Here is a 26,432-nt window from a genome sequence, read left to right as displayed (position 1 = left end):
GGCATGGCACACAGGGATGAGTGCCATGTCAACTCTTCACTTTGTTCTGCGCCAAGGCACACAGCCTGCAAAGGCAGCGTGTGAGTGTCAGGGTACAGGACCTCCAAGGGTGGCACAATGAGCTCTTAGAGGCCTTCTCTGGTCACAGTGCCCTGGGTACCTGTGGTACTATTTACCAGGGGCTGACATGTGGCCAGAGATGACAATTGGGTTTAGGCTTCAATGCAGTTTTAGGGAAGGAACATAGGGCCTGGGTACCTGATTAGCAGGAGCCCAGGGCACACTCAGTCAAAGAACATCAGCAATTTAGCAAAAGGTTGGGGCATACCTTGTAAGAAAGAGGGCACTTTCTCACATCCATCTACTAATAAACTCAACTTAATAACTGGGATAGTTTTTCCTTCCCCTTTAAAAGGTACTGCCTTAAGTCCATGCTGATGATTTAGAACTCCATGGATGGTTGAGAACAGCAAAAACCCACCAGTCAGAGAATTTCAAACAAGCATTTTTCATGTTTCTTCGAATGTACATTTGTATTTGAATAAAATGTGTTACTCCCAGAACAATGTCTGAAACCGACACACACATACAGGAGGGATGGGCGGGGACCTCAGAGACTAGTGCAGGGATATACAACCAGAGGGCTATACACAGAGGAGAACCCTATATACAAGTGGGGATACGCGAGAGAGAGAGAAATGCGAAGGTGTCCCTCTCAATCTAACCCACACCCTATACACATCAGAGGGCGACACAAAGCGGATGACCAAGAGCACAAACACACAGAGAAGGGGCATGCAGACCATGTAGATACAAAGACTAGGGGCATTCAGAAACCCTTCAGAGACTCCCGCACACAAGATCCCAACCAGGTGCAGTCGACATCCCTCTGGAGCGGTTAATGTTGTTAGAGATGGGTCTGCACCTGCACCTCCTTGATGTCAGTTTCCGGAGGCAGCCTGTATACTCTAAAGAATGGGAGCTCTGCAACTCTTCCCTATCCCTCCCATCACTGTGCTTCCTCCCTTTCAACACCAGCAGTCTAAGTACAGACACTATATGAGAAGGATTTTGAGGGACACTCAAATTACTAACACAAGTTTCAGCAATGCTCTCTGCATTCAGCAATTCACAACACTCTAAGTACAACTCTGATACTAAAACCCCAAGAAATGACGTTTAGGTATGATCTACAAACTTTAATTAGAAGTAAGATGTTGATGTTCCAGGTAGTTTTTATTCTTTATGCTTCATTATATGCTTAGATAACATCTACACAGAGGAAATACTTCCATTTGTTATGATACTATTTCCATTTCTCAACAACTGGATGAAAAAGTGATATGAGTGTCTTGGTATAGCCATAGCTGTACCTGTCAAGCTTCATGAACATTTAATGTGATCACAACATTATAAAATTAGATATATATTTTTAACATTCTGTAAAAATACTGCACCTTCCATGCTTATTTCTCTATCATTTAGTGTTCGAAGAAGCAGTGATTCTTGTTTTTCGTGCAAAAAGATCCTCAATAAAATGGTAGCCAGTAATGTTCGGTCCTGTCCGCATACGTGTGATAAGGCATAGACAACATGCAGATCCTTTTGTAGTATAAGCTGTGATGAGATAGAAAACATTTTAAGGTTACTAATGTGTTGAAAACAGTTACTGCAAAAGGAATGTCATAGAAGAAAAGATGCAACTGAGTCTCTGTAAAACTTGGCTTAGCATCTGCAATTGATGCTCATGCGCAGCACTTTGCTTCAACACAATGTTTGGTTAGACTCTAATAGCAGAATGTTTGGATACCTCCTTGCATGTGTCTGCAGACTGAGGATCTGTAAGAAGATTCCAATGTTAGACACATGAACCTGCAGGTATTTAGGAGTCATGTAGAAAACAGTAGCGAAATGTTCCAGAAGAAAAAAGCCTATCCTCCCAGAGAGGAAACCCATAACAAACAATGGCTTTGTTGGGCTATTAGAAACATCCTAACTGTGGGTTTACACAATGCTGCAATTTTCATTTGGAAGAGGAATGAGAGAACGTTCACCAAGGATAACCACTTGTTTGTCTTGAGTAATTTGATTGGTGGCCAAGCAAGTGTTAATTGAGTATGTTTTAATAAGCAACACCTTTGCTGCCTTTGCTTTTCTGGTTATCCATGCCTGTGTAGTAGTCTTGATAATTCAATTGCTAGCTTGTGGACTCTATGGAGAGGTGGTTGGTATTATGTTTCTGACACTATGTTTGTGAGTGTGATAGAATTGTGTCAAGTTGCTTCCTCAATAGATTCTGTGATAGTGCATGTTGCAAGTGGTAAGGTTAACCCTATCCACAGTCAGGTTTCAGGTTTCATACGTCTTTATTTCGATTATTACATCATAAAAGACAATTTGTACAATAAAATTGATGGGATACATAAAATGAATAAAACATCATATTTACTTAAAACATTTCATCATTAAAAAAGAATTAAACAGTATATTAAAGACACAATGTATGAAAACCCTGCTAAAAATGTATCAATCAACTGGCTGCAGGTGTCTGGCTTGGATGATCCATGCCCACCCCAGATACTTAGCCACACCTGTTACCACCATCTCTGGTGTATTGGTACGTAGCGCCCACAAGGCTTCTGAGCTCCCTTTAATTTTCATTTTGCTACAAATAGGCCTAATCCATTTGGTTCTAGGGGCATGATAAGCTGGACATGCAAAAATGAAGTGACCCACACTCTCCCTTTGATCAACACACCAGGGGCAGAGCTCATTAGAATGGCCAGACCAGTTTTTAGTAAAAGATCTTACTGGCAGGGACCCAACTTGAAACTGATGGTATCGTTTTTTATCTAGAGTTTTTGTAATGACGTCCCAATAATTCTCCAGAAGAGGGTCTAATTTATGGGCCAAAAATCTGTCTGACAAACTGGTAGCATCAGATTGGGCAATGGATGGGAGTTTAACAGATGCCCAGTAAAGTGCTTTGAAGGCTTGCTTCGACGGAAATATAGTGGACCCCGGAGAGACCCACAGGTCGTTAAGACCCATGTCCTACAGAATTAATTTCACCTCACGTAGCCAAGGAATGTTACTAGAACCCAGTGCTGATCTCACATCCATCAATTCGCTGGCAAAGAGACTTAAATCCGGTGATGTCCAGATCCGTCTCCACAGCGCCACTAGCCGATAACGCGCCATCTCGTTAATCGGTTTGCAGCCCATGTCCAGCAAGAGTGGTTTGATTGGTGTAGATTGCGGGAGACCTACCAAGTTTCGCATGAATTTGTTTTGTACTTTTACCAATGGCGAAAGGTCCTTGTAACCCCATAGGTCAGCCCCATATAAAATGGCAGAACTAATCATGGCTTCATAAATCCTAAGTGCTGGTTTAACCCGTTTAGTTAATGCAATTTTTTGTTCCTGAATTAAACAGCCCGTGAGGCGTGCAAATTTTAAGCAGAGTACGTCGATCTGGGGTTTCCAGCGGAGTCGATAATCTATAGTCACTCCAAGGTATGTCATAGCCTCAACTTGCTCAAGACTGGCACCATTCAATGTAACAGAACTTTTAATGGGACGATTTTTGGTTAGGACCATGAATTTGGTCTTGCTCACATTTATTTGCAGATCGTTTAATTTGCAAAACTCCTCGAACCTATTTAATGCGGTTTGAAACCCTCTGCGTGTCTTTGAGAGGAGAGTAAAGTATCATCTGCAAAGATGAGCACTGGGAATTTGGTCCCACCTAAGCATGGTGCATTCATGGGGGTGTCGGCAAAAAACTCCACCACCTATCCACAGTCGTTTTTGCCTTCAGCATTCGTTGACAGTTGTGTGATTCTATCTAGGGTGTCTGATATCAGGGATAATTCATCGAGCTGGCAGAGAATATGTCTGTGTAGAGCAGATGTATTTACGGGCAATTTCCTCTACTTGTTTTCAGTAGAAGCTAGGGGGAATTGTGGACTTCTGTGAAACTCCCAACTCTTACTGTATTAGTATGCTGCAGCGTATAAAGACTTTCTAGATATTTCGTTTGGCATTGCATACTACTTCTTAGCTGTGGAAACTGCATGTTTCCAACCTTGTATGGTACCAAGAAAAACATAACCTTTAAACCACAGGTTGTATGTGTATGTATATATACATACAATCACATGGGTTGTGTCACTATTGGGCGGCATCTTAGTGTCAGGCATGATGCTTATTTGTTACACAAAGCTCAATAAAGCATTGAAAAATTATTATAAGGGACAAAATTCATCGACATTTCTCCACAGTAAAGTCAGAATATATAATCACATAATCTAGGCAGTGAAATTCTACACTGCCGCGATGCAGAAGAATCGATGTCTGTGACGGTCACAGAATTTTACCAGGACCCAATTTAGTACCAAAGCTCAGTTCAATATTGGGGGCTACAGCGTCACGCATGGTTATCGCACTGTACTGCAAGTAAATTATTACACAATTCACAGTAATGAGAGATCGCCCTGGATGGGCATAAGTAACACAGTAATAACCCCACATTGTTAAACCAAGCAAATAACGTAGCCCTGGATGGGCATTCTGAAAAAAGGAAAATCAAAAATCGAAATTTCAATCACAGAGATCACACAGGCAAAAAATCATTATATACTGTGGAGACAAACTAAGATCGCCTTGTGACACAACTTCCCAAACTCAAAAAATAACAGTGCTATATACTGACTAACTGAATTATTTTTAGAGCGCTCTTATGCCGAGGCGTCTTGGCGCTGTAAATACAGTATACAGTATTTACAGGTGAACCTTGAGTTCTTCCCCCATGTTCTGTCCAGACGGAGTTTTAGTGGTTCAATCTATAATGTAACGAGACTCTAGTCTCCTCAGGCATTTTTCCCTATCACCGCCTCGCGGATCTCGAGCCACATGGTCTAGACAGAAATATCTCAAAAGTTTACGATTGCTGTTGTGGTGTGACTGGAAATGGCATGCTACGGGATCATTACTGTCATTGTTTTGAATGGCCCTCTGATGTTCCAATATACGTATTTTGGCTGCATGAATCGTGCTGCCCACATACCTAAGGCCACAAGGGCAACTTAGGCAGTAGACAACAAAAGGTGTGAGGCAGTTCATGAATTTGTTAATTTTTATAGGGTCTGCTCTCCCAGGTATTAGATAAGATGTGGTTTTCTTGCTATCGGCACACGCCTTGCATTTACTGCATGGGTAAAAACCCAATAGTCCCTGTATGCCTTTACTAATTGATGGTAAGTGGCTTTGCACAAGATGATCTTTAAGCGATCTGGTTTTATGGAAAGTCAGTTAGGGATGGGAGGGAAAGTCTCGACCAATAATTGGGTCTGATTTCAGTATGTTCCAGTTAGAGTAAATTATTCTCTTCAGACTTTTCGCAGCACTGGAAAAATTCGTAATTAGTCTGAGATTACTGGGAACAGAGGTTCTTGTATTGGGGGCATCAGTGATCAAATCAGTTCTATTATTAGATTCTGTTTTTTTCCATGCCTCGCTCAGCACCTTCTCATGTTAGCCTCGCTCCCGAAACCTATTAAGACATTCTGCGGCAGCCTCCAAGAAGTCTTCTGATCTAGTGCTATTGCGTTTAATACGCAAAAGTTCCCCGTACGGGATACTGTTTTTCAAACTGATCGGGTGACTACTGCGTGCATGTAGCACTGAATTTCCCGCCGTGGGTTTCCTGAACAGTGCTGTTTGCATCTTACCATCAGATACGAAAACCTTAACATCTAGGTAGGTGACTTCATTAGCACTTATATTGCCTGAAAACCTTAGATTCAAATTGTTGCTATTCAGATGCTCTATGTATTCCAAGATCAACTCTTTACTGCCTCGCCAGACAAGAAAGAGATCGTCTATGTACCGTCTCCAAATAATGGTTCTCAACCCAGTGGTCACAGGAGTCCGACCGTGCCGTCCGCTTCTCCCACCAGCCAACGAACAAGTTCGCATAGCTGGGGGCTCCCATGGCTGTCCCCCGTTTCTGTCTGTAAATCTGATCCTGAAAAATAAAGATGTTATTAAACAGGGAGAAATGTTAAAAATCAATAAGCATCTCACTGTGTTCAGCAAATCTTGACGGTTGTTTTAAAATCTGTTGAATAGCATCTATGCCTTGTTCGTGGGCAATGCTTGTATATAGACTAGCTAGATCAAGAGTGGCCATTAGGAAGTCGGATTCCCATGGACTTCCTTCAATGTATCTCAGAAAGTCTTTTGTGTCTCTCGTATAAGAGGGCAGTTCCTGTACAAAAGGAAAAAGATAGAAATCAATAAATCTGGACATATTCTCCAGGAGGCCACGGATAGATGAAATAATCGGACGCCCTGGCGGTTTCTCCGCATCCTTGTGCACCTTGGGCAGGTGATAAAATGTTAGTATTCATGGGTGAGAAACCAGGAGAAATCTGTACTCTTCGATAGAAAGCATTCCTTTTTCATGCCATTTAAGGATCAATGTCTCATATTGCGTGATGCTCTCCAAATATTCTTTCATGGTGATCGGCAAATAGTTATCCCGATTACTTAGTTGCAACAGGGCTTCCTTGCAGTAGCTCGTACGTGTCTGTAAAACTACATTGCCGCCCTTATCGGAGGGTTTAATTATTATGTTATTGTCAGACTCAAGATCCTTCACAGCCTTCCTCTGTTCATATGAGAGATTCCACAGTGGTTTGTTTTTACCTCTATCATTCTCTCTGAGTTTACGAAGGTCCATCATTACTTTTTCATGAAAGACGTCTATCGTGTCTATAGGTGTCTGTGGTAGAAACTTGGACACTGGTCTGAAAGGACTGGCCTCTCTGATTTGAGGAATAATGGAGCTAGTTCCAATTGCTACAGTTCCTGAGCTGGTGATATTCGTGGTGGATCCTTTCATGTTCAGATCCTCTAATGTCGCAAGTAGTTCTAATTCCTGATCATTCATGGGGCCTTTAATAGGTAACTGGGATGGAGAAGCGGAGATGCTGCTTGGTTCCATCCCTTTTAGATTGAAGAACTTGAAAAGTGAAATTTTTCTTAAGATGTCTATTCGAGTATGAACAAATTCAAAATTGCTGGTAGGGCAAAAAGTCATTCCTAATTGTAAGATTGATTCAGTGTTTTAGGTGTCAAATGTATAATTGTCAGATTTTCGGTGTTCGTTGCCTTGGGGGTGAGCATTACTGGTGCGTCGGTGGCTGACGGGTCCGGCGGTCTTCCCTTCCCCCCTCGCAGCCATGACTGTCGGATAAGGTCGAACTCCTTGTGAAAAGGGGGAGGTGCTGGTCCACTTGCTCCAGATCCCCCTTCTGCTTCCTCCTCCGACTGCTCCGCTCCTGAGACCTCAGATTCAGAGGTATCACGAGGCACTGCTGCTTGTTGTGATCTATTTTTCCTCAGATCTCGTCTCAGGGCATCGTATTTTCGGGCAAAGGTAAGGATTCGGCCTTGCTCGTAGTCTCTTGTATCTTGTTCGAATTTCTACTGCTTACGCTGTCGGATTTTACTTTCAGATGTTTCTAATCTTTTCTTCATTTGGGCACGTAATGCATCATGCCCTGATTTAGCCCCTTCTTCGCTAAGTTTCTTTTCAAGTTCGCTGATACTCTCCAGTGTCTCACTTCTGTCACTCGAGGCGAACTTTACTAGAATCACCAGCATTCCCTTCGATGATGCGGCGGTATATTCAGCCCATTCATCTAGGAGTTTGGGATTCGGGGTTTCGTAGGCTGGTACAGTATATATTCTAAGCCCCCTGGGCACTCTGTCGACGTCGATATAATGTTGTAGGGAGGTGGCCTCCCACCACTTCCTAGTTTCCGGTTCGTACAATCTCTCCAGTTGCTGATATTTCCATTTAAGACCTTGTTGGGGTTGTCCCTGGGTCAATGCATCTCCTGCAGGAGAAGACCCTGGTCTCGTCTTGAAAATGTCTGAGGCCGCGTCACGGCGGTCCGCCTCGCCGTACATTAGATTCATTAAGCAGTTCGAAACTCAATGTGCACTCCCCCCCTCGCTATACTCCTAATTGCAATACTAAAGCACAGGTTGTATGTGTATGTATAAATAAAAAAAAATAATAGATATATGTATATGTGTAAATATAATGTTCATATATGTATGTGTGTGTATATATATATATATATATATATATATATATATATATATATATATAGATATATATATATATGCATGGGCTGAACACACTGCCCAATCCTGCAAGGGAAGTTTAATGATATTGGTGCGCTTCGCCTGGAGCGATAGAGAAAGCGCTGACACAAATAAAAGATACGGAACATGACCTAGCCAAAGAAGAAGATCAACAGAAATTAGAAGAAAAACGGGAAGCAATGAAAAAACGAATAAAGAAATATGAAGATAAAATCAAACAAAGAAAGGAAGAAAAATTCGAAAGAGATGAGAAAGACTATAGCAGTGGAAGAGTTCTGACCTTTTCAAAAAAATATGACAAACTTAGAAAGGAATTAAAAAAGAAACAACCGACAGCAACTTTGAAGGTTCCCGAGACCTCAGAATCATCAGTCACGGGTGATGAAGTGTCCAGTGAGGATGGTCAAGATGGTCCACCTACTCCACCAGAGTCGTCGGATTTTCACAAGGAATATCATGTGATGCGGAAACAACAACTCCAGGGGGGAAGGGGCAAACCCCCGGAAAAAAGAGGAGTAAGAGGAAGACGAGGAGGGTGGGCTGGAGCCTCAAACATCGTAGGCTCGCCACCCTTAACCAGGAGCAGGAAGAACTTCTACAAGAAATAGATGTAGAAGATACGGACAATTTAACTATAGTAAATTTGACACCCAAGATATTGACAAATGAAGAACAAAGTATCCTCAAACTTGGACTCACGTTTTGCCCACAGAAAAACCTAGAGTTCACGCAGACACGGATAGACCTTTTCAAATTCACCCGAAAATTGAAACTGTACAAATACTTTAAAACTAAACCTCAAGTGGATAAACCAACGGTGGTTGGTAGTACAGAAGATGACATCTTGACCTGCAGAGATCTGGCTGGCATCAGATCTCTAGAAGAACTAAGGATGGAGGGGTTGGAGGATGAGACCTCCAATCTGAGGAACACTCAGTTGAATATGGACATGGGAGTACAGCAAAAAGGTGGTGCCACCACCTTAAAACCGATTTCCACCTTTATGCCCGTGATGAGTACAGATGCTATAGACACTTTCTCTGAGGCTGTTATTCAAGATCTACGGAATTTGAGGAGTACTATGAAATTCAAATATGAGCAGCAGAATTTTACTAATAAACAGCATGTAGCACTCAAAAAGTTATGTGAAGATTCTTCTTTGGTGTGCAAACCCTCGGACAAGGGAGGGAATATTGTTTTGCTCACCAAAACACAATATGAGAAGGAAGCTTTACGTCAGCTTAATGATTCTACCACATACATGAGAGTCACCACAAATGAACAAGTTACTTACCTTCGGTAACGATATATCTGTAAGAAACAGTAGTTAGTATTAGATTCCTTACCTTAGAATATCCCCAGGCGTCAGTCTGGATCCGGAAACTTTTGCGTAGCAGTACCCCTGCGCGTCGGTAGGCGTCGTCTGCAGGCGTCCCCTGCGGCTCCGCGTCGTCGGCGTCGTGCGCCGTGATGACGTCGCTGGAGTATATAGACGCCGCCTCCGCGCGCTGACGTCAGTTCTTTGCACACAGCTTTTCCGCGCCAGAACACGCAGAGCCATGTGAGAACTAACACTGGTGCCATTTGAAACTAGGGCCCTGAAAGGGATGTCCTTAACCCTAGGTATCAGTTCGCAGAACGGGGAGGATGGGTGGGGCGGTAAGGAATCTAATACTAACTACTGTTTCTTACAGATATATCGTTACCGAAGGTAAGTAACTTGTTCATCTGAAAGAAACAGGTTAGTATTAGATTCCTTACCTTAGAATAGATACCCCAGCAATACCAACCCCGGTGGTGGGTCTGCGAACCAATACAAACCTACACCAGAAAGTCCTGGAGGACCGAACGGCCAAAGAAGCCATCCCTCCGGACTTGACTGTCCAGGCAGTAGTGCCTCGCAAAGGTGTGCAGCGAGGCCCACGTGGCCACCTGGCAAATGTCCTGCAAAGGGACTACCCGGCCCAGGGCAGTAGTAGCCGCCGTGGCCCGAGTGGAATGGGCCCTCAGCCCAACAGGAGGCTCCTTCCGAGCCAAAGAGTAGCATGCTTTGATGCACAGGACGACCCACCGAGAGATGGTTCGTTTCTGCACCACCCTTCCCTTCTTCTCACCCACGTAGCCAACAAACAGTTGGTCATCCACCCGGAACTGGCGTGTGCGATCCATGTAAAACGAAAGCGCACGTTTTGGGTCCAGACGATGGAGCCGCTCTTCATCCTTTGAAGGATGCGGAGGCGGGAAGAAGGAGGGCAAGGTGATGGACTGCCCAATGTGAAAAGCAGAGACTACCTTGGGCAGGAAAGAAGGTCTAGTCCGAAGGACCACCTTATCAGGATGAACAGACAAGAAAGGAGGTTTAACAGAAAGAGCCTGGAGCTCACTCACTCTCCTGGCAGAGGTGATGGCCACCAGGAAGGCCGTCTTTAAAGTGAGAAGACGGAGAGGACAGGAATGAAGGGGCTCAAAGGGAGCGCACATCAGGAAAGTCAAGACCAGGTTCAAGTCCCACTGAGGCATCACGAACGGAGTTGGAGGATACATGTGCGTGATGCCCTTCAAGAATCTTAACACAATAGGGGACTTGAATAAAGATGGCTGATCAGGTAGCCTCAAGAAGGCGGAAAGGGCAGAAAGATAGCCCTTGATAGTGCCCAGAGCAGAGCCCTGCTGGGCAAGGGAAAGGAGGAAGAGGAGAACCTCAGACAGAGGGGCAGAAAGGGGATCCACAGCCTTTGCTGTGCACCATGCCACAAATCTGTTCCACCGGCAGGCGTATACCGACTTCGTGGAGGGACGCCTGGCTGCCAGAATTACATCACAGACTTCAGGAGGCAAGTCAAATGGCCTCAACTGCCGCCGCTCAATCTCCAAGCATGGAGGTGGAGACTGGACAGGTTTGGGTGGAGGACCGTCCCCTGCTGCTGCGACAGAAGGTCCTCCTGAAGGGGCAGGCGGATCGAGGGACCGACTGTCATGCTGAGTAGCTCGGGATACCAGTATCTTCGAGCCCAGTCCGGAGCCACAAGGATAACTTGGGCCCGGTCGCGCCTGATCTTCTTCAGCACTCTGGGCAGAAGTGGTATAGGCGGAAAGGCGTACAACAGACCGCAACTCTACTCGCGCCGAAAGGCGTCGCCGAGCGAGTGCCGTCTTGGAAACTCCAACGCGCAGAACTGATGACATTGCGCGTTCTCTTCTGTGGCGAATAGATCTAACCAAGGCTCTCCCCATTGCTGAAAGAGGCCTCTCGCCACGTCCGAGTTCAGACGCCATTCGTGATCCACCGAGCACCGACGGCTGAGTTCGTCCGCCCTGGCGTTCAGAGAACCTGCCAGGTGTTGAACCGTCAGAGTCACGCCCTGACGTTCCAGCCATTGCCAGAGACGCAGAGCCTCCTGGCAAAGGGTCCACGACCCCACACCGCCCTGTTTGTTGCAGTACCACATGGCGGTGGTGTTGTCCGTGAACACCTGCACTACACTCCCGTTGACAAAGGGGAGGAATGCCTTCAGTGCTAGGCGAATCGCCCGCAGCTCCAACAGGTTGATATGGAGCCGGGACTCCGCCGGAGACCAGATGCCTCTGATCTCCGCCTCTCCCAAGTGGCCACCCCAGCCCTGGAGGGACGCGTCCGTCACAACCACGTGCTCCGGTTGGGGAAGGGAGAGGGATCTGCCTCTGACCCAATCGCGGTCCGTAAGCCACCACTGCAACTGTCTCGCAGTGCCCTCCGAGATCAGGACATGGTCGGATAGGTTGCCCTGATGCTGGGCCCACTGAAACTTCAGGTCCCACTGCAGAGCCCGCATCCGCCACCCGGCGTGATGCACCAGTAGGATGCAGGAGGCCATCAGCCCCAGAAGCCGCAGCGTCAACCTGACCGAAACCCGGGATAACGGCTGAAAGATGGGAATCAGAGCCTGAATATCCCGGACCCGCCGTTCCGGGGGATAAACCCGAAACTGCGCCGAGTCGAGAACCGCTCCGATGAAAAGGAGCTTTTGAGAGGGACACAGGTGTGATTTCGGCACATTGATGGAAAACCCCAGCTCGTGCAGGAGGTCTGCCGTCATCTGAAGGTGGTGGACGACTGTCTGGGGCGAGCCCGCCTTCAACAACCAGTCGTCGAGGTAGGGGAAGACTGAAACCCCTAACCGGCGCAGATGAGCTGCGACCACCGCCATCACTTTCGTGAACACCCGTGGGGCGCTGGTAAGGCCGAAGGGGAGCACGATAAACTGAAAGTGCTCGTGGCCTACCGTGAACCGCAGGTAACGCCGGTGGGCCGGCAGGACGGGGATGTGAAAATACGCATCCTGCAAGTCCAACGCTACCATCCAGTCTTGTGGGTCTAGAGCAGCCAAGACCTGAGCCAAAGTCAACATCTTGAACTTCTCCTTCCGGAGGAAGCCGTTGACGTTCCGTAGGTCCAAGATAGGACGCAGGCCTCCTTTGTCCTTCTTGGGCACCAGAAAGTAGTGGGAGTAGCAACCACACCCTACTTCTGGCCCAGGAACGCGCTCGATGGCCCCCTTGGCCAAGAGGGCCGTAACTTCCTCCTGCAGAAGTGTCAAGTGGTCCCCCGACACACGGTGGTTCTGCGGTGGCATGGCTGGAGGAGTGGACTCGAAGGGGAGGGCGTAGCCCCTTCGAACGAGCTGCAGCACCCACCTGTCCGATGTTATCGCGCGCCAGCGGGAGTGGTGATGGCGAACCCTGCCACCCACTGGCGTCACGTGAGCCCGAAAGCTCGGACTAGGAAGGCTTAGATGCAGCAGCGGGGGGAGGCGTGGACTGACCTCGCCGCTGGCCTCTACCGCCACCACGGCGGAAACCACGGCCGCCACCACGCTGGGGAGCGTTCTGCGGCGCGTGGCTGGCAGCACGTGTGGGACCGCCCCTCCCTTGGACACGAAAGGGGCGAAACGAACCCGTCTGCTGGCGCTGGGTCGAAAGACCCAAGGACTTGGCCGTGACCCTGGAGTCCTTGAAGCGCTCCAGCGCGTGGTCCGCTTTGTCACCAAACAGGCGACTGCCATCAAATGGCATGTCCATGAGTGTATTTTGGACGTCTGGCGAGAAGTTGGCAGATCTCAGCCAAGCATGGCGACGAATCGCCACCGTCGTGGACATAGCCCGTCCCAGCGAGTCGGTCGTGTCCAGACCACAACGGATCGAGTACCGCGCCGCATCCCGGCCTTCAACGAAGGCCCGGGTGAGCTTGTCCCGCACTTCCTGGGGGCATTGCGGCAAACACTCCTCGACCGTATCCCACAGGGAGTGGGTGTAGCGGCCCAAGAGGCACGCGGTATTACAAGACCGCAGTCCAGCGCTCAAAGAGGAAAAGACCTTTTTACCAAATTGGTCATACCGCTTTGATTCCCGATCGGGCGGAGCCGACGGGAACGCGGACTGCGAAGTGGAGGCCTGGATCACCAGACTCTCCGGGGAGGGATGGGTGGATAGGAAGGCAGGGTCGTCCGAGCACGGACGGTGACGCCTGGCAACGTTCCGGTCAACCGGTGCACCGGAAGCGGGCCTGGACCAGGTGCCCAAAAGGACATCCGTCAGGGCCTCATTAAACGGCAGCAGAGGCTCCTGGGGGCATGACTGCGGTTTAAACACTTCGGTCAGAATGTTCGGCTTGACCTTCGCGACAGGGAGCTCAAGGCTCAAGGCCTTGGCAGCCCTCATCAGGACCACCGAATAGGCAGCACCTGCCTCAGACGCCACAGGGGTCGGGGAGACAAACCCAGGGTTGGGCGACTCGTCCAGACCACTGGCATCACCCAGATCACCTACCCAGTCCACATCATACTGGCAGGCACGGGACAAAGGGTCCTCAGACCCCTCCCAACCCTCTCCATACTCGTCCTCATCGCCGTATTCTGGATCGACGATATAGACCTCGGGGTCAATGGGCCCCATCGGCGCCGGATCCGGCGTCGGACGACGCCGGTCCGACTCCGCGTCAGGAGTCAGAGGGGGAATGGGGGTGGCGCCGCGTGGCGTCGGCGCCGGGGACCCGACGCCGGCCGGAACCGACGGCGGAGTCGCTGCACCGCGCGGAGGCGGTACCACGGGTAGGCCCAAAGGAACCGACGCCGGAGAGGCCGGTAGACCAGCCGGCGACGAACCTGAGGGGCCCAGCGGCGCCGAGGCCGGAGCCACCGGCGGCGTCGAGGCAGGAGCACCCGAACCGCTCGGGCCCCCAGACGGGACCGACGGGCCCGCAGGCGCCGTAGGCCCCGCCGGAGGAGACCTCGCCCTCATAGCGATGAGGAAGGCCTCGATCTCCTCACGCGACGCGCCTTCCCCAGGGACCGACGGGTATGGGGCAGACGGCGTCGGCAACCCACGCGGGGCCGCGGGGCCACCCGAGCCCCCGGCCGCATCACGCGGGCGTCGGGGGGAGTCGGGGGTACGATGACGACGCCCCGACTTCTTACGCTTACCTGACGAACCGGAGGAATGGTGGCGACTCCCGGAGCGCTCATGGCGGCTCCGCGATCGTTCCTTCGACCGCTCCCTCGACCTCCGACCGGACCGGGACCGCTCTCGACGCGGGGCCGACACACGGAGCTCGAGAAGCTTGCGGGACCGCTCCCGCCTAGCTTTACCAGTCAAGGCCCGACAGTCGACGCAGGACTCCACGTCGTGGTCCGCGCCCAGACACCGGAGGCAGAGTCGATGGTGGTCGGTGACCGACATCAGGCGGTCGCACTCGTCGCAACCCTTGAAACCGGGCATCCTACCGGCACCGTAGAAGATTAAGTAGTTAACAATAAACTTGGTCAAAAGACCGGAGTACTGCTCTTCGGATCTGCGCTAACTGGCGCGGAAAAAAGAAGAACTGACGTCAGCGTGCGGAGGCGGCGTCTATATACTCCAGCGACGTCATCACGGCGCACGACGCCGACGACGCGGAGCCGCAGGGGACGCCTGCAGACGACGCCTACCGACGCGCAGGGGTACTGCTACGCAAAAGTTTCCGGATCCAGACTGACGCCTGGGGATATTCTAAGGTAAGGAATCTAATACTAACCTGTTTCTTTCAGATGTATATAACAACAGCATTAAGGAATATCATGACATGATTCTTAAATGGTATAATAATGATATGTTGAGCTGTGACGAACATCTATTTTTGAGATGCCTTAACCCAGTGACTCCTACCTTTTACTACTTACCTAAGATTCATAAGGACTTATTGAATCCTCCAGGTAGGCCGATTGTAGCCTCCCAGGGCAGTCTCACAGAAAACTTATCGATATACATAGACTCTTTTCTTTCCCCTCATGTGATCAATTTGAAATCATATTTAAAGGACACCAAACATTTTTTGAATTGCATTGAAAAGGATAATTGGTGTGATGGATACACGATGATGGTGATCGACATTGCTAGCCTGTACACGTGTATTGGACACGAAGAAGAACTGAGGGCTATTTCCTGGTTTCTGGAGAGTAGACCAGTGAAATATTTTGAACATAATAAGATGCTACTTGATTTCCTAAGATTCTGCCTAAACAACAACATTTTTCTTTTTGGCAAGGACCTATTCAGGCAACTCACGGGTGTGGCTATGGGTACCTGCTCCGCCCCCAGCTTCGCGAATTTATTCGTGGGGTGGTGGGAGGAGCAGGTGGCCTGGTCCCCGGCTAATGAAAAATGGAATGAGTGTGTGAAATGTTGGTACAGGTATATCGACGATCTTTTTATAATTATGGAAGGTTCAGTCGATTTGGCCAAAGAATATATGGAGGTACTGAACATGAATAACAATAATTTGAGGTTCTCTGGTGAGATCAGCGAAATTGAAGTCAATTATCTTGACTTAACAGTATTTGTTGAAAATGGCAATCTACAAACCAAGCTCTTCCGTAAGGAGACCGCAGGTAATTCCACCTTATTTGTGACCAGCAGTCACCCGAGGAGCTTGGTGAATAGTATACCGTATGGTGAATTACTGCGGATAAAGAGAAATAACACCAGGGAACAAGATTTTCGAAAAGCGGCTAGCAGCAGCATAAATAGATTCAAGGCAAGAGGGTACAACGATGGTGTACTCAGGCAAGCTTTGGGTAAGGTCTGCAATCTAGAGAGGGCAGGGCTGCTTAAGAATGATAACATTAACAACAAAAACACTGTTGGAGGAACTTTTAGACTCATAACAACGTATTCCAACAATGCCGCTGACCTTAAACGCATAATGCGGAAGCATTGGAATATCCTGATGACAGACACTGTCATAAAGCAAGATTTACCCCCTTATCCTTTAGTGACTTTTAAGAAGGCTAGAGCACTGAAAGACTATTTGGTCCATAGTCATCATGAAGGACTAGAACCGAAATCCAAGTCTGAACCCATGAAGGGTTTTTTTCCCTGTGGGAGATGTAAGGCGTGCAAAGGGAGCAAACGCACAACACAATACAAGGTGCCAGGGGTGAAACAGCCTAGAAAAATACTAAAGTTCCTTACATGCACTACGCCTTATGTGGTGTATTGCTTAACATGTCATTGTGGCAGAAGGTATGTTGGCAGCACCACGAATCCAGTGAAATTAAGAATCCTGGAACATCAAAGAGCGATTCAAAATGCAGATGTGAGCTATCCAGTGGCTAGACATTTTGATAAAGAGCATGCACGTAACAGAAATTTGCTAACGTACTTCTGTCTAGACTCTGTCCCCTCCAGTGTGAGAGGGGGAGACAGATTACACAAACTCAGGCGACTTGAGTCGCGTTATATTATTGACCTGCAGAGTAAAATGCCGATGGGACTTAATATGCACGAAGACTTGGCTGTCCATCTTCTATAATGATACTGTAAGATATATACACTGTGAATGATTAATCATAATTTTCTTCTTTTTTCTTCTTATTATTATCTTTTGGTTTATTACATGATTATTATATGACGCATTTTGATTCTTCTTAACATGACAAGATTAGGACTGTAATATGTATTAGCCCATATAGGGCAAGATAACAACATTGATAGGGGTTGATTGGGTTAGAACACTCTATAAAAGCCCATTTGTGGGCGTGATATTAAATGTTTACATTTTGTAACAATTACATGATCTGATTGATATACAGACAATTATGTATTGCCTGGGTTTTGTTATATTCATCTAATGTGACAGACCATTTATCGTATACAGCCCCACTCCAAGATGGAGATTACGTTTTGATTACTGTGTCCTATCTCTATGTTGAGTCAGGTGGTCACGTGATGGTTTAAATGTAATGTGGCTGCTGAGCCCTCCGTTTCATTACTGACGAAGGCCGAGTGCCGAAAGCGCGTTTTGAGAGAAATAAACCTACTGTGAATCTACCCTGAGAGTGCTGCTTCCTAATTCCCGGTTGATTACGGGGAAGGGTTCTTGGAGCTGATATATATATATATATATATTCACTGAAAAAACCATAGGTTATAAACCATATATAGTTAGGAATTAGCATTTAAAAAACCTTACTTTACTCACACAAAACCATTGAAATTCCATATATAGTTAGTTGTACTAACTATATATCGCGCACCCGCAATCCACTGCTGATCATGTCACATATTACATCATTCATGACATGGTCAGTGACATCACTGATGACATCACTGATGACATTTCAAATGACATCACTGATGACATCACTGATGACATCTCAAATGACATCACTGATGACATCACTGATGACATCTCATTTGACATTACTGATCACATCACTGATGACATCATTCATGTGATAATACGATGAACCTCTTCAGACTCTAATATAACCTTAGATACACTCAGTGTAAACACAGACTCACAGATTGTCACTCATCCATGAAGTTACACACACACCTAGTCAGTCATGCAAACAATCAATCACACCTCCATTTCCTTAACTATACAGTTAAACACACCTTACTTATTCAAACATATACTAAAACATATTTACTCACTTATACAATCCTGGATACAAGTTCACAATGATCCATACAGCCACTCACACATTCACTGGCTCTTATGCACAGTTATTTATATATGTCAACTCTCACATGTACTGTATTTTACATATGTACTTACTTTGACATGTAGCACTGAGATATCTATTCACTCACCAATACAGTCATGCACACAGTCAACCGCCCATACAGCTGTTTCCACATGCACTTTTGAACCCATACATCTATGCAGAGAGTCATACACCTCCCAGCCACCCATACACACTCTCAGTCTCCCATACAAATACTTGGGCAACCAATCAATAACCCATATAGTTAATCATATAGCTACTGATCAACACATGCAGCAGTTTACAGAACAACAGACATAATGATGCACAAATTAAGACAGTTTAGTCACTAACCCATGCACTCAGTGAGACACATTTAATCACTCACTCATACAGTCAGTCATGCACCTACTAAATCCTTTGTTCAGACACTTCTACATCCACTCATTCTTCAATATGTAAGACATATTTTAACTTTACATAAACATACAGTCACTGGATGTTGTCATCAGTGATGTCATCAGTGATGTCATCAGTGATGTCATCAGTGATGTCATTTGAGATGTCATCAGTGATGTCACTGACCATGTCATGAATGATGTAATATGTGACATGATCAGCAGTGGATTGCGGGTGCGCGATATATAGTTAGTACAACTAACTATATATGGAATTTCAATGGTTTTGTGTGAGTAAAGTAAGGTTTTTTAAATGCTAATTCCTAACTATATATGGTTTATAACCTATGGTTTTTTCAGTGAATTTTCAAGGTTTTGTAAATGCTAATTCCTAACTATATATGGTCTATAACCTATGGTTTTTTCAGTGAATATATAATATATATATAATATATATATATATATATATATATATATATATATATATATATATATATATATATATTATATATATATATATATATATATATATATATATAACATTTCTATGGCAAAATGAAACCCCTTATTTTGTTCCTTTTCAAATTAAATGTATTAAGTGTTACCACTTTATTCCAATCAAGATGACTTCAGGTGTGCCATACTTTTGTCATAAGTAAGACTGTTAGCGTTCTAGTTGTTCTTTAAAACACTCTGGGTCATTCTGTCACTGGGCTATAGTTGGGCTACATCTGGCTGATATTTGGGCTACATTTGTTTTTTTTTGTCTCTGGCGGCCATCTTTGGGCTACATTGGGCTTCATTGGGCTACATTGGGCTACATTTGGGCTCCAACATATATATAGCCCAATGTAGCCCAATATATATTTTTCAAAGTTAATTTTCGTAAAAACCACTGGAGCATATATCTTGAGACATAGCAAAGGCACATCGGGCTACCAGTCCCTACAATTTTGCCAAGTTTCGTGGAAATCCATTCAGCCGTTCGAGCTAAAAGTGAGTCCAACCGCCCTATGGAAAACTCAATGTTAAAAACACGTTTTGGGACCCCCCTTTTTTCTCGGCCCCCGCTTGACGAAACCCCCCCAAATTTTCAGGGGCTGCTCAGAAACAAAATGTTCCATTTTCCAGAAAATTTCAGCCAATTCCGTCCTCAAACGCCAAAGTTATTCAACATAGAATTTTCAAAAATCCCATAGGAAAAAAATCCTAACTATATATACCTACTGGCGACCGCCAGTAGGTAATATATATATATATATATATATGTGTGTGTGTATTACCTACTGGCGGTCGCCAGTAGGTAGTTATAGTTAGGATCTACTTTCCATAGGAAATCCGCAACATTCTATTGGGAATAACTTTCTTTTCTCAAAGAAGATGGCCCGCTCCGCTCTGCTCCTTCCCTGAAAGTTTGGGGGGGATTCGTCAAGCGGGGGCCGGGATAAAAGGGGGGTCCCAAAACGTGTTTTCCCCATGTTAATTTCCATAGGGCGGTTGGACTCACTTTTATCCCGAACGGCTGAATGGATTTCCACCAAACTTGGCAAAATTGTAGGGACTGGTAGCCCGATGTGCCTTTGCTATGTCTCAAGATATGTGCTCCAGTGGATTTTGAGTAATTTAGGTTAGAAAAATATATATATCTACAAGCGCGCCCCGGTACGCGCACCAGGGCGCGCTCCAGCGCGAGCGGAAAGCTGATTGGCTCTCGGGTGTCTGTCAACATTCCAAACAGTCCAGAGAGGCTGCCATCTTGTGTCTCGGTAGGATCGAGATACAAGAGGTAGCAAAAACAAAGGGCGAAATGACCAAAAGGGGGCAGGGTAGACCCCCCCTGACCCCATAGGTTTTTCGATTTTCGCGGGGGGAGCGCCCGGTACGCGCACCGGGGAGCGTACCGGGGAGCGTACCATGGGGAAAACCCAGTGAAACAGTAAAATAATAATTTAAAGTGCTTAGAGGTAGGGTAGCTTTGAATAGAGTTGTTGTGTTGTGTGGGTGATTTAAGTACCAGCATGTAGGTACTAATACAGAGTCTTAAATTCAATGTACACCGTCTTCTCTGTAGATAATTTGCATGTTGTTACAGAAGTTATTGTGGTATATGGAATCTATACCATAGTCTGTCAGGAAAGCAGAAACAACATGGAGGCAGGAGATGAAAAAGAGATGTCAAATAGTCATTGGAGATAATATAATGGGAGAAAGGAAGTAACTATGAGCAAAATTACTATGTAACACAAAAAAGTTGCACAGTATACTATAAGTCTCATTCAATATTATAATCATTTTGGTACTATTTCATGAATTACATATAAAAATTAATAATGTCTCGAACAATTTTTAATTATTAAATATAAATTTATTGTTCTGATTGTTCATAATTTAATACCACTTCCAACATTACATCATCCGGAATGTCCTCCAAATTTGTATAGCATGATTCCATATTATCTAAACAGTCAATGAAAGAGACTCATCCATGTAGTCAAGAAAATCTTCTTGAATAATCTCCTCATCGGTAATTTCGAAAGAAATATTGATGGTCTGTTGTGTACCTTCCATTTTCTTGCTGTAAATTGCATAAAAAATAACTATATCAGTAGAGTTAGGGCACTATTGGGTTTAAGTTCAGAGAGGTACTTCTGAGTTTTTAACAGTCAAGTTATCTTTGGGCAGTGTATGGTATCAGGCAGGAAGAAGAAATATAAAAAAGTGCATGTGATGAAGCCTAAGTAAATTCATAATTATACCAGAGAAGCCTAACTCAATCCATAAATATAACAGAGAAGCCTATCTCAATCTATAACTATAACAGAGGGACAGTAAATAACTATCAGAAAACGTTTTTACAAATTAACTTAAAGTGCCCCTTACAAATTAACAACTTACCTTACAGAAAGGTGATGAAGATAAATGAGAACATCCTTTAAAGATGTACCTCAGGTAGTTGTAGTCAAAATGGCTGGGTTTCCCTCTCATTTTTCATTTATATTAATGTACATAACCAATCAAATGTCAGGAAATAAAAGTAGAAAATTAAAGTAACATTTTAATTGGTTGTAAATTCTAACACTTCATGTGTGTTTTTGTCATGTAATTTACCTCAGGATATTTAGACAGGGCTACAGCCCAAATGGCTCAATGGAATTCCATCAAATTTGGGAAAATGGTAGGGACTGGTATGTAGTAGGGCCTATTCTATATTTGGTGAAAGTCTCTACAGTGGTTTTTATGTAAATTAACTTTTAACATTTTTTGGGAGCGCTTACCGGTGCGTGCCCAGGTACGCGTACCGGCAGCGCTACGGGAGTCCTCCATCTTGTGTTTCGGTAGATTTGAGACACAAGATGGAGGACAAACAACGTTGGGAATGGGTAAAAGGGGGCACGGTAGACATCCCCTGACCCCCTAGGTTTTCTGAGGGGGGCTTAGGAGGCCCATATAGGCGCGGGGGGAGCGCCCGGTACGCGCACCGGGAAGCGTACCGGGGAGCGTACTTTGGTGAAAAACAGTGAAAAAAGTTAGAGTAAAGTAATCATTATGAGTGATCAGAGGTAGGGTAGCCCTGAAAAGAGCTTTTGGGTTCTGTGGCTGATTTAGATACCTACAAATAGGTTCCAATGCACAGTCTTAAATTCAGGAGGAATATTCTATTCCCCTCATCTAAGAAGTGCACACCATCTCCTCTGTAGATATCTTGCATGTTGTAACGCAAGTTATTGTTGTATATTGAACCCATCCCATAGTCTCATGTAGGCAGAAACAGATTTATTCACATGTTTCCGTGCTTTCTCAAATTGTGGACAAAATTGGTTGGACCACTTCCATTTCTGTCTTTGGCATATATTGGAATATACCAAGGCAGTTTGTGGAAAAAGTGTCATCAATTGCCCAAAGGTGTCCTTTAAAACCATTTCCAGACCTACCCCAGTCATAGTGCCTAGGTCATTTCCACCACAGTGCAAAATTATACGGTCAGGGTGTGGCAGATGGTGAAAGGTTTTCACCAATGGTATCAATTGATGACATCTCAATCCTCTTTGGCCAATCCACTTGATTTGCACATTTGGTAAATCAAGGTTGTGAAAATTACTGATAGCTGCATACCTTTGAGCCCAGTGGATGTAGCTATGTACAATAATCCAGACAGAATACATGGTGAGAGGAGGTTCTGGTGTAGTCGAACAAGTTACTTACCTTCGGTAACGATATATCTGTAAGAAACAGTAGTTAGTATTAGATTCCTTACCTTAGAATATCCCCAGGCGTCAGTCTGGATCCGGAAACTTTTGCGTAGCAGTACCCCTGCGCGTTGGTAGGCGTCGTCTGCAGGCGTCCCCTGCGGCTCCGCGTCGTCGGCGTCGTGCGCCGTGATGACGTCACTGGAGTATAAAGACGCCGCCTCCGCGCGCTGACGTCAGTTCTTTGCACACAGCTTTTCCGCGCCAGAACACGCAGAGCCATGTGAGAACTAACACTGGTGCCATTTGAAACTAGGGCCCTGAAAGGGATGACCTTAACCCTAGGTATCAGTTCGCAGAACGGGGAGGACGGGCGGGGCGGTAAGGAATCTAATACTAACTACTGTTTCTTACAGATATATCGTTACCGAAGGTAAGTAACTTGTTCATCTGAAAGAAACAGGTTAGTATTAGATTCCTTACCTTAGAATAGATACCCCAGCAATACCAACCCCGGAGGTGGGTCTGCAAACCAATACAACCTACACCAGAAAGTCCTGGAGGACCGAACGGCCAAAGAAGCCGTCCCTCCGGACTTGACTGTCCAGGCAGTAGTGCCTCGCAAATGTGTGCAGCGAGGCCCACGTAGCCGCCTGGCAAATGTCCTGCAAAGGGACTCCCCGGGCCAGGGCAGTAGTAGCCGCCGTGGCCCGAGTGGAATGGGCCCTCAGCCCAACAGGAGGCTCCTTCCGAGCCAAAGAGTAGCATGCTTTGATGCACAGGACGACCCACCGAGAGATGGTTCGTTTCTGTACCGCCCTTCCCTTCTTCTCACCCACGTAGCCAACAAACAGTTGGTCATCCACCCGGAACTGGCGTGTGCGATCCATGTAAAACGAAAGCGCACGTTTTGGGTCCAGACGATGGAGCCGCTCTTCATCCTTTGAAGGATGCGGAGGCGGGAAGAAGGAGGGCAAGGTGATGGACTGCCCAATGTGAAAAGCAGAGACTACCTTGGGCAGGAAAGAAGGCCTAGTCCTAAGAACCACCTTGTCAGGATGAACAGACAAGAAAGGAGGTTTAACAGAAAGAGCCTGGAGCTCACTCACTCTCCTGGCAGAGGTGATGGCAACCAGGAAGGCCGTCTTTAAAGTGAGAAGACGGAGAGGACAGGAATGAAGTGGCTCAAAGGGAGCACACATCAGGAATGTCAGAACCAGGTTCAAGTCCCACTGAGGCATCACGAACGGAGCAGGTGGATACATGTGCGTGATGTCTTTCAAGAATCTTAATACAATAGGGGACTTGAATAAAGATGGCTGATCAGGTAGCCTTAAGAAGGCGGAAAGGGCAGAAAGATAGCCCTTGATAGTGCCCAGAGCAGAGCCCTGCTGGGCAAGGGAAAGAAGGAAGAGGAGAACCTCAGACAGAGGGGCAGAAAGGGGATCCACAGCCTTTGCTGTGCACCATGCCACAAATCTGTTCCACCGGCAGGCGTATACCGACTTTGTGGAGGGACGCCTGGCTGCCAGAATTACATCACAGACTTCAGGAGGCAAGTCAAATGGCCTCAACTGTCGCCGCTCAATCTCCAAGCATGGAGGTGGAGACTGGACAGGTTCGGGTGGAGGACCGTCCCCTGCTGCTGCGACAGAAGGTCCTCCTGAAGGGGCAGGCGGATCGAGGGACCGACTGTCATGCTGAGTAGCTCGGGATACCAGTATCTTCGAGCCCAGTCCGGAGCCACAAGTATAACTTGGGCCCGGTCGCGCCTGATCTTCTTCAGCACTCTGGGCAGAAGTGGTATAGGCGGAAAGGCGTACAACAGACCGCAGCTCCACTCGCGCCGAAAGGCGTCGCCGAGCGAGTGCCGTCTTGGAAACTCCAACGCGCAGAACTGATGACATTGCGCGTTCTCTTCTGTGGCGAATAGATCTAACCAAGGCTCTCCCCATTGCTGAAAGAGGCCTCTCGCCATGTCCGAGTTCAGACGCCATTCGTGATCCACCGAGCACCGACGGCTGAGTTCGTCCGCCCTGGCGTTCAGAGAACCTGCCAGGTGTTGAACCGTCAGAGTCACGCCCTGACGTTCCAGCCATTGCCAGAGGCGCAGAGCCTCCTGGCAAAGGGTCCACGACCCCACACCGCCCTGTTTGTTGCAGTACCACATGGCGGTGGTGTTGTCCGTGAACACCTGCACTACACTCCCGTTGACAAAGGGGAGGAATGCCTTCAGTGCTAGGCGAATCGCCCGCAGCTCCAACATGTTGATATGGAGCCGGGACTCCGCCGGAGACCAGATGCCTCTGATCTCCGCCTCTCCCAAGTGGCCACCCCAGCCCTGGAGGGACGCGTCCGTCACAACTACGTGCTCCGGGTGGGGAAGGGAGAGGGATCTGCCTCTGACCCAATCGCGGTCCGTAAGCCACCACTGCAACTGTCTCGCAGTGCCCTCCGAGATCAGGACATGGTCGGATAGGTTGCCCTGATGCTGGGCCCACTGAAACTTCAGGTCCCACTGCAGAGCCCGCATCCGCCACCTGGCGTGATGCACCAGTAGGATGCAGGAGGCCATCAGCCCCAGAAGCCGCAGCGTCAACCTGACCGAAACCCGGGATAACGGCTGAAAGATGGGAATCAGAGCCTGGATATCCCGGACCCGCCGTTCCGGAGGATAAACCCGAAACTGCGCCGAGTCGAGAACCGCTCCGATGAAAAGGAGCTTTTGAGAGGGACACAGGTGTGATTTCGGCACATTGATGGAAAACCCCAGCTCGTGCAGGAAGTCTGCCGTCATCTGAAGGTGGCGGACGACTGTTTGGGGCGAGCCCGCCTTCAACAACCAGTCGTCGAGGTAGGGGAAGACTGAAACCCCAAACCGGCGCAGATGAGCTGCGACCACCGCCATCACTTTCGTGAACACCCGTGGGGCGCTGGTAAGGCCGAATGGGAGCACGATAAACTGAAAGTGCTCGTGGCCTACCGTGAACCGCAGGTAGCGCCGGTGGGCCGGCAGGACGGGGATGTGGAAATACGCATCCTGCAAGTCCAACGCTACCATCCAGTCTTGTGGGTCTAGAGCAGCCAAGACCTGAGCCAAAGTCAACATCTTGAACTTCTCCTTCCGGAGGAAGCCGTTGACGTTCCGTAGGTCCAAGATAGGACGCAGGCCTCCTTTGTCCTTCTTGGGCACCAGAAAGTAGTGGGAGTAGCAACCACACCCTACTTCTGGCCCAGGAACGCGCTCGATGGCCCCCTTGGCCAAGAGGGCCGTAACTTCCTCCTGCAGAAGTGTCAAGTGGTCCCCCGACACACGGTGGTTCTGCGGTGGCATGGCTGGAGGAGTGGACTCGAAGGGGAGGGAGTAGCCCCTTCGGACAAGCTGCAGCACCCACCTGTCCGATGTAATCGCGCGCCAGCGGGAGTGGTGATGGCGAACCCTGCCACCCACTGGCGTCACGTGAGCTCGAAAGCTCGGACTAGGAAGATTTGGAGGCTGCAGCGGGGGGAGGTGTGGACTGACCTCGCCGCTGCCCTCTACCGCCACCACGGCGGAATCCATGGCCGCCACCGCGCTGGGGAGCGTTCTGCGGCGCGTGGCTGGCAGCACGTGTGGGACCGCCCCTCCCTTGGCCACGAAAGGGGCGAAACGAACCCGTCTG

The 26,432-nt window shown here is 47.3% G+C and overlaps 1 protein-coding gene across 2 annotated transcripts in view; it reads right to left on the bottom strand.

Moving 5' to 3' along the window:
- The window catches only part of RASA1 (RAS p21 protein activator 1), a 1,157,575-nt gene that overhangs the window by 497,693 nt on the left and 633,450 nt on the right, over positions 1–26,432 (bottom strand). For both annotated transcript variants that reach the window (XM_078675333.1, XM_078675334.1), the window contains exon 17: positions 1,458–1,617. In XM_078675333.1, the coding sequence (XP_078531459.1) occupies positions 1,458–1,617 (160 nt within the window). The remainder of the gene's footprint in view (positions 1–1,457; positions 1,618–26,432) is intronic.

This window comes from Lissotriton helveticus, chromosome 2_1 (genome assembly GCF_964261635.1).
Source record: "Lissotriton helveticus chromosome 2_1, aLisHel1.1, whole genome shotgun sequence".
NCBI classification, from domain to species: domain Eukaryota; kingdom Metazoa; phylum Chordata; class Amphibia; order Caudata; family Salamandridae; genus Lissotriton; species Lissotriton helveticus.
This window is presented reverse-complemented; position numbering and strand designations above follow the sequence as displayed.